The sequence below is a fragment of the Amphiura filiformis genome, chromosome 15, assembly GCF_039555335.1.
Source record: "Amphiura filiformis chromosome 15, Afil_fr2py, whole genome shotgun sequence".
Taxonomy (NCBI): domain Eukaryota; kingdom Metazoa; phylum Echinodermata; class Ophiuroidea; order Amphilepidida; family Amphiuridae; genus Amphiura; species Amphiura filiformis.
The window spans coordinates 635,659-644,972 of record NC_092642.1 but is presented as its reverse complement, the minus strand read 5'-3'; the positions used below and the strand labels follow the sequence as shown (position 1 = coordinate 644,972).

Sequence of the window (9,314 nt, the reverse complement as noted above, 5' to 3'; positions counted from 1 at the left end):
TCCATTGAGACACATCTTCAAGAATCAAGACCTGATCACACGACATTTAAACATACACAGAAAATGGTACGTCATTGGACATTGTTATACATGTATATATTCATTATTTTCTACAGTTCACCAGGGTATCATCTTTCCTCATGAAAAAGCTTTTGAACTTTAATAAAGCCTTAACGTACGATTTCCGTCCGTCAAATTGTACTTTTCTTATTCTTTATTCAAAATGTTGAAATAATATTAGTAATAACTGCCGGGAAGGGTTGCTGTCCATTTTAAGCTGATATAACACTGGTTATTTTGGCCATTGAACATGCAGTTCTATGGGAGGACATAAAGTCATAATTTGTTGAAATTATGACTTTATGTCAAACTTTGCTCTGTTGACCCACAAAGACACAAATATGGCCGATTCCAGGTTGGGACATGTGTAAACATTACAAATATGCAACCCAAAAATTTTGAAAAAATTAACCAATTTCATATTATAAGATCGTACAATATGGCTTCAAAGGCACGAAAATGACTGGCTAAATCAGGACATCTAAAATAAATCATCATAAATTTAGCTTTAATGCGGTTTTTAAGGCCTATACCTGTATGTGTGCAAACATACTCTGCAATATCTTATAATAAGACCAAAAGTGAGATAAATAAACCATTCTAGTCAATTAATGTTGGAGGTATCTGTATGGACACTAACTACAATATGCAATTGCAATATGCAATATTTAAAGCATTACTGTTTCTTCCCCTCTTTGTCAACTTTTTATAAATTTTGAAAAAACAAAACCTGATGAGAACTGTAAAGGCTTCAGGCTTGTAATTCACTTTTAAGCTTTCATTTTGTGATTTCGCAGTCGATGATAACGCCTTTAGCAATGTTCAGCAGTATAGGTTGATGAGCTCGTAATCGGCGGGCCTTATAACATCGCGGATTAATGTCAATATATTTTATTTCGAGAATTGTCTCGTGACATCTCGCTCGAAGTATCACGAATTATTAATGCAAGTCCTATTCTTTATCTACTTTATTTAATACGCACAATATAGATCGGGCAGGTTAACTATATCGCTGTTAACATGGGTCTACTTTTTGGCGTAGTGATAAAGCCCAACAATTCCCGCCGAGATGATGAAACTGTAACTTACACACAACAACAAAGAAGTTCCACAGGGCGCAGAGAGCAACCGCCCCCTGTGGAACATGTTGCCCCCTCCCCCCTCCATCCTGTGGGTTACTAGCTGACATTATATTTTAGATTTTGTCCCTATGAAAGCCGCTTAGCCCCTCAAAAAGAAGTAAACTCATGTTTGAGGGACTGTAACTCAAGATCTGTAAGGAATCTGCTAAAAATGAAAATACCACTGGAAAGAGCAAATTGTACACGTCTAAATAAATAAAAAAAAAGAATTGTAGCAATTGCTCACAGCAAACTCAAGTTATACTCATTTGAATACAACTACCCATTTTTGTAGCTGCACACGGTTTCACTTCCCAAGTAGGGGCCTACCTATTATATTGATTGGTAAGGCGCGATATTCAAATTCAAATTAAGTTCTGTGGTAGGTGTAGTTTCGATCAATAATTCCTACATGTTAAAGGGCTTTTTTCAATATGAATTTTACCTCATTGCACTACATTAAAATAAAACGGGCCAAATGACAACTTGGTACCACAATTTACCGTACGGGAGCGCACGTTTCTGTCGACGAAGTATCATGAAAGTATAGAGTCCCACTGAAGTTCAGCGTCTTTTTCGTCTCCAATTTCCTACAGCTATCCGGGTTTCATGTAAGGGAGCAGTATATAAGAATGTGAACAAGCTCAATGTGCATGGGACACTAAGGAACAGACGCCCGGAAGCTTTAGGCAGACCACGAACTGCTAGATCACAAGTGAACATTGCTAGAGTGACATGCGTTACAGCAAGACCAAAGATCGGCTCAATCCTTTATCCAACATTCCCCAATCAAGCCTCTGCCGGATCGTTCGTAAAGACTTGAATTGGTATCCCTACAAACTATAGTACCCTCATGGACTTTGTTGCCATTAATTAAAAGCAAAAGTTCTCTTTTCAACAATAAATCATGTTAACACTTTGCTGATTCGTCGAAATTGAAATGGATGAAAATCATTTAGCCGTGTGCAGCTACAAAAATGGGTGGTTGTATTCAAATGAGTATAACTTTAGTTTGCTGTGAGCAATTGCAACAATTCTTTCTTTTATTTAGACGGGTAGAATTTGCTCTTTCCAGTGGTATTTTTTATTTTTATCCTTGCCGATCTCGAGTTACAGCCCTTCAAACACGGGTTTACTTCTTTTTGACTCAGCCTGTACACACACCCATCTGGAAAAATTATGGCTATTAGTGTCTCAGCTTGCAGATTGTAATTGTTTGTAGTTATGTTGTTTTTCCCTTTCTCCGTTTTCCTTAGAAACTGTCAGCGACTAAAGATGTGATGAAGGATCAATCAGTTTCAGCTGATGACTTAGGTAAATTAAACTTAAGTTTTGAGGCGGGTTGGGGTGGGGTCATGTGGCCTGAACTGACCAATTTTGTATCAATTTTGCACCCCCTCCAAGCGATGAAATGTTCGTGCGCTTCGCGCGCATTTCAGCACAAGATGATTTTAAAGAACAGTTTAAGACCGATCAACTTTATTATTAGTGGTAGGCTGTATTGTGGACATTTTCTTCGAGCCCAATGGTTTCAAGAATTGGGGGCGCCATTATACCCCCTAGCTACGCCACTGGCTTTCATTGAGTAACATATTAAAATATTCATTATTTAGCTTAATCTTGATTTTGTTTTGTTTGTTTTAATGCAATTTTCAGAAACTCCAAACCAACCAGAAGCAGTAAAAATGCCCAATGAGTCACCAAAAGTCGTAGGTCAGCATGAGAAACCAGAGATTGTGAAAATTCCTGATGAATTATCAAAGGCTGTTGCAGGGAAACTTGAGCAAGGTTTGGACAAATCTGAAGAAAAAGAAGTGACTTTTAGCATGTGGGACTTTGCAGGCCAGGAACTATATTACTCTACTCACCAGGTGAGATAAATCCCAATGCGAGACAAAAAAAAATGTCAAGGTCATTTTGAGGTTATCCAGGGTCAAATCGCCGTAGACTGTTACAGGTTCATGAAATTTGGTGATGGGAATAAATGTGAAGGTCATTTCAGGGTCATCCGGGTCATATTGCTATAGATTGTTGCAAGTTCATGAGATTGGTTTGGAACAACCACTGTAGCAAGACAAAAATGTCAAGTTGATATTGGGGTCCTTCGGGTTCAAATCTGCATCCAAAGACAAATCCCCATAGATTGTTGCAGGTTCATGAAATGTAGCGAGGATGACCACTCTAGTGAGTCAAAAAGGTCATTTTGGGGTCATCCAGGTAAAATCATTATAGATTGTTGCAGGTTCATGAGATTGGTTGGGAACGACCACTGTAGCAAGACAAAAATGTCAAGGTGATATTGGGGTCCTTCGGGTTCAAATCTGCATAGATTATTGCAGGTTTATGAAAACTTGTGGGAACAACTTGCAAAAAATTTGGTAGACGCGTCCACCATAGAGAGACAAACAATGTCAAGGTCATTTTTGGTTCATTCGAAGTCAAATTGCCATAGATTGTTGCAAATTGCTCACATAATGACATTCCCTGAACACATTGCTCACAACTGATGGTATCTCCTAGTTATTAATTGCCCAAACCAGTGATTGCAAAAGCAGGCGAGACTAGTGGTTCGAGAACCACCTTGTTTTAGAAGCAACACCCACACCTATAATTGGCGAAATGAGGTGGTCACTGCATGCTATACGTTTGCGGTTGTCCGCGTTACCATGGTAGCTGTGCGTAAGTGCAATACATATCAATTTGTAAGCGCTCTTTAGCAAAGTCATATTTCATTGAATTTACAACCGTATGAAAAAACAGAACAGGCGAAAATAGTAACTTTTTGCGCAAGATCTGCAATTTAAAGAGAACTGGCCATTACTCATTCTAGTTACTCTAGTATATGGACACTACAAGTGTGCTTTTTCATTTAATGACATAAAATTTCAAAAATATTGTAAGGAACACTTGAGGTTTTGACTTCTAAAACCTACATTTTGGTCAAAAAATGTGCTTGGATAGGTAGTTTTCAACAGATTTACCACATTCGCCTTGCTATAACATTCAATTGCGTTAACTGTTGACCTAGTGATGAAAAGTGTTTTTAGGGGGAAGTGTTAGCTTTCATTTGATATAAAACAAATGTGATTGGATGAAGGAAACACTTGAGGTTTCGACAAAAACCAATCAAAGAGGCCCATTTTCAGCTAGAAGCTACATAGCTCTTACGATGCTATGCACTCAACCGTGTAGTGTAATCAAAGACTGTGTGGTGACAATTCACTGCTTGCTTGAGAGCTCTTGGACGAAAATGTGTGCTCAGGTGAATCGAGGTGGAAACTGCCCATGATGATTTATAAGAGAATGGTTTTGTATAGAAACCTTTCCATATGGAAAATTAATGTGCCTATTAGCTCTGCTATTGCACTAGCACGAAGTACAATAGTCTTTTTGAGCCGACTTTAAAAATAGCAAAAACCATCAATAATAATTGGCCAAGCAAATAACAAGAATCGTTGTATGAGTTATATATCATGATTTATACATGTAGCTCATGAATATCATGAATATTTATGAGGTTTAGCAATAAAGTATGTTTTCCCTTTAATTCTTGTATTCAATGTAACAAATGTGTGTTGTCTCTATTCCAGGTGTTTATATCCAGAAGAGCAGTGATGATGGTAGTTTTCTACCTTGAAGAAGGATTTTCTGAGGTGAGAATCTTCTCCAATATCCATGAGAACAAACTTCTGTCAAAACTTGAAGATTTAAAGCCATATTATAATATTTTCAAACAAAATAGATTAGCATTTCTTTGCCATAAAATGTTAGCTTTTACTGTCAGATATATCCCTTTTTATTTTTGAGCCGAACAACTACGGCAAAGCAAAAAAAATTGGAATTTACTACCAGCGCACATGTCGCCAATACGTACACCTTCGGTCATGTTATAGTACGACCTTTTGTTGTGTATATCACCGTCCCGCACGCCGTGTACGTACTGTGTGTTATGAACATCGTGTATGCGTTCGACTAATAATTCCATCATAATAATAAAGCGCCGGTTCCGGCGTTTCATTCAAAATCTCGGATTTGACAAAATTACAGCACCTAGAGTCTTGATTTTTGCAGGCTATATTGGTTTAATAAAGTACAATTTAATCAATTTAAAAAATGAATTAAAAAAATTAGTGAGGGCGTCCTCCTCAGCAAATGTTATAATATGGCTTTAAGTTGCCGTTACCCATCATTTTGATACCCTATATATAAAGTCTTATGGCATCATGCTCCCCTGAGTTTAGGTCTGCATGCGAGTGCTTCTTAATCTTTCTTTCTTAAACATGGAGGATGGTCCGTTTTGGGGTCAAAAGGGGGTAACATTTTAAAGTTGGTCCAACTAAAGTTGGTTGAATACGTGATCTCAAAAAGGGGTACAATTCCAAAGTTTGTTCAATTTGAATGAAAATTAGCATATGTGATATTGATATGATGAAAAACATGATGGAGGTCACTTCAAGGTCATCGAAGATCAACCAAAGGTCAAATGTTTGTAATAGATAGATTGTTATTCAACTTAGTGCATACATTTTTTATGAAAAGAATTATTTCTTTCAAGGTCATCAGAGGTCATTTTAATAATAAATAAATACTGAACTTATAACGCGCACAAATTTCCAAGGGATGCGAGGCGCGAGAAGAAGACAGAAGGAAGGAAACATCATATTTGGGCGGAGAGATGAGTTTTAAGGAGACTTTTAAAAGTCCCAATGCTATGGGCCATTCTGATGACTATTGGCAGCTTATTCCAAAGACTGGGGCCAGCCACAGAAAGGCAGTATCCCCAGCCAGTTTGAAGGTTCTGGGGATAACAAGCGAGTTACCAGCCGATCGGAGATAGTATGAGGACTGGCGGATATGGAGCAATGAAGAGAGGTATTCACGGGGGTATTCAGGAGAATCCAGATTGACACATTTGTAAGTGTGGACAAGCGTACGAAATTTAATTCGTTCAGCCACAGGAAGCCAGTGAAGCTGGGCAAGTAATGGGGATGTGGAAGTGAATCTGGGCTTCTGAAAGATGAGGCGGGCAGATTTGTTCTGGATACCCTGCAGACGTTGAATGTTTTTCTGAGGGATGCCATTAAGGAGGGAGGAACAGTAATCTATCCTAGACAATATAAGGGCACGCACAATGTTATTACACGTGTTGAAGTCAATGAAACGTCTTATCCTGCCAAGATTCCGTAGTTGCCAATTAAGGGACCGACAAAGCTGAGTGATATGGTCGGACATCTTCAAGTCACCATCAAATACAACGCCAAGATTTTTTATTGAGGCGGAGGGTTTGATAACATGCTCATCGAGGTGAAGAGTGTAAAACTTCACCAATTCATAATGAGTAGCAGAGGCGGCAATGAAATATTCAGTTTTTGCCATATTGAGCTTGAGCTTGTTACTCTGACGCCACACCCTCAGCTCATTGATGCAATTAATGAGTTTAAAGAGGGCACAAGCCGCATCACCAGGTATAGCAGGATCAAAGACGACAAACAACTGAACATCATCCGCATAAAAATGGAATTGAACATCATGGTGACGAATGATCTGACCCATAGGAATAGTGTAATAACATTCTTTTCTTTTCTTTTTCTTTTTCTTTTCTTGTTTGTCTTAATAATTTGTGTTTTGTTGTATAGGGAAAACTGGACAACCATTTTCTAGAAAATTTGGACTTCTGGATGCAGTCTATATATGCCTTCACTTCTGAAAGTCTAGAGCAGCTAACAGAGAGTATATCATCTCAGCAGGACCAGTTATCACCCCCGATACTTATTGTTGGTACACATAAGAAAGGTCTTGCCAAAAAACCTGCCGTTCGGGATGAGATGGTAAGAATTTTATTTTGGGAGAGTTGCGCCGGCATCCGCTACTCAATAGTAAAAACAACAATTGCTATCTGTATTCTCATTGTCGTTCAGTTGATTATTTTAATTATTTTCTTTCCAGAAAAAATAAAGTTACTGTAATGAATTTTTACTCACTCCAATATTTCGTCCTACACATCAGAGGACTTCATCAAGTATAACTGATATGGTCATATGAACAAATTTCTCGGAAAAAAGTCCGAGTCGTTTCCGGTGTTTCTTAGTCTCTTTTGCAGACTTTAGAAGTGGATCGTACATGATTTAAGAGGTATGTGTGTTCAAGATCCTTGAGCGGGAGCATGACAAAAGATCTAGAGAAGTTCAAGAATCAATGGAGATAAGAAGACGGGGCAATAACACATGGAGGAGGGCACACACCTCATAAAAGTCATGTCTACGATCCACTTCTGAAGTCTGCAAAAGAGAATAAAGAACACTGGAAACCATTCATACTTGTTTGGTTAGTGGTTCAGATGACCATATCAGTCATACCTAATGAAGTCCTCCGACGTGTAGGAAGAAATATTGTACTGAGTAAAAATTCACTTGGTTTTGTCAAGCAAAAATCCAAAATGTTCATGAAATTTGATGATCCAAATTGATGTATTTGTGAAGAAAAAAACATTGATTTGTGGTAACTCCCGCTATATAATTTCATGTTTGTATGTTTGCTATATACTGTAATAAATCAAACGTCATTCGATTTTCCATTATCAATAGGTTAAACAGATTTTTATGATAATTGGAGAAAGTCTGGAAGGGAAATGCTACAGTAAGCATGTTGTCAGGGAGTTCTTTGCCATAGAAAACAGCATTGGTGATAAAAGGGTAAGTTGTGTCTCAATTGAAACAGCATATCAAATAAAATAGTATTGAGAACTAAAAGTCAGATGTTGTGGAGCTGAATATCATTAAGGTTATTTACATAATGATATTGCTTTGGTAGAAAATATTCAGAAATATTAGGGTGAATTTGTGAAAAATTGTGGATCTTGAAGAGCTGTAAACATGGAGTACTAGGAAACGAAGAGGCACAAATTGCGGATTTTAAGGAAAGTCACTTGTTTCTTTTGCATAATTATCTTTTTTGTTTTTGTTTCTATTTCCATGCCCTACTCATTGTACATCAAATTTTTTTATAATTCTTTAATCACTTTTGTTTGATAGCTCGCTGAACTGCAGCAAAAAGTAACTGCCATTGTAGAAAAGGAGCCATACATGGGAGAAGAAATTCCACTGCGCTGGTTGAAATTTGAAGAAAGCGTTAAAGAAACGATTCAGCAGGGAACCAACTGCTTGACGATAGGAGAGGTAACAAGTGCTTTCTAACATTTGAATTTGAATTAGTTTGAAAGATTGAACTATTGGAGTGTTTTCATGTGATTGTAAATGAATGTGATAAGAAACTACAGTCTGCAAAGGTTTATGAAATAAAGTAATGAAATCAAAAGTTGAACTTTCATTTTCTAATCAATGGAATGGAAACCATGACGCTTGTTTAATGTGCTAATCAGTGGGGGCACGGCGCTAGTTCTCTTGTTCGAGAAAGCTCTATGTACAAATCAATGGGGCATGCAATGGAGCAAAACTGCAACTTTTGAATTGGCTACTTCCTTGGACTTTGGATCATTAATCAGAGCTAACATTAATTTTTGTTCAAGATATACAGGGGTGAATGTAACTGGTACCTTAATTCTTCGACTTAGTGTACTTTGTTTTTTCACCAATTCACAGTGACTTTAGTTTCTCACTCCAGTACCTGCGACTGATGAAAGATGCAGGCAGTATTGTTGATGCACTGAGTATTGTTGATGCACTCTGTGAGGCATTTTGCTCCTAGTAAATATAAGAAATGTTAACAGTCTTCAACTTTTTCGGTGACCAATTTTAGGCAAATTTTTGGATTTTCCTCCTCTTAAAATTCGTTCCTCTTCCCCCCTAAAAAAATGATAGTCTTACCACTGCTGCATATATAGCACATCAAGAATGTTAGCATGTATTTTTTTTTGCATGTTAGGGTATAGCAGATCTTACGCCAGTGCGTCAATTATCTCTTTGACAGCTTTTGCCCGCTTGGAAAATTACTTTCGGGTGGAATTGGGCCAGAAAAAAAAGACATTTTATGTCAAATCAGCTCAGCTTCTTAGGACCCTGTTTTTGTCTTTGACTGGGACCAATTTCTCAATTACCTGGCTTTTGCCCCTCGTGATGACCAAGCTTCTTTTAATGTTATAATGCTTTTTACAGGTGCAAAAGCTAGAAGGTGCAA

At 37.7% G+C, this 9,314-nt stretch overlaps 1 protein-coding gene across 1 annotated transcript; it reads left to right on the top strand.

Moving 5' to 3' along the window:
- The first annotated feature begins 4 nt into the window (after positions 1–4).
- LOC140172096 (probable serine/threonine-protein kinase qkgA) lies at positions 5–7,950 on the top strand. The gene is made up of 6 exons (XM_072195444.1): positions 5–66; positions 2,438–2,495; positions 2,838–3,052; positions 4,772–4,834; positions 6,818–7,009; positions 7,766–7,950. Exons 1-6 carry the CDS (start codon positions 64–66, stop codon positions 7,913–7,915), a joined length of 681 nt encoding a protein of 226 aa, XP_072051545.1. The 5' UTR covers positions 5–63; the 3' UTR covers positions 7,916–7,950.
- The last annotated feature ends 1,364 nt before the right edge of the window (positions 7,951–9,314 follow it).

Excerpts from the sequence above, each read along its gene's own strand:
- LOC140172096 (XM_072195444.1), top strand. Across the intron at positions 2,496-2,837 it reads AGTTTCAGCTGATGACTTAG|AAACTCCAAACCAACCAGAA; the intron begins GTAAATTAAACT and ends TGCAATTTTCAG. Across the intron at positions 4,835-6,817 it reads TTGAAGAAGGATTTTCTGAG|GGAAAACTGGACAACCATTT; the intron begins GTGAGAATCTTC and ends TTTGTTGTATAG.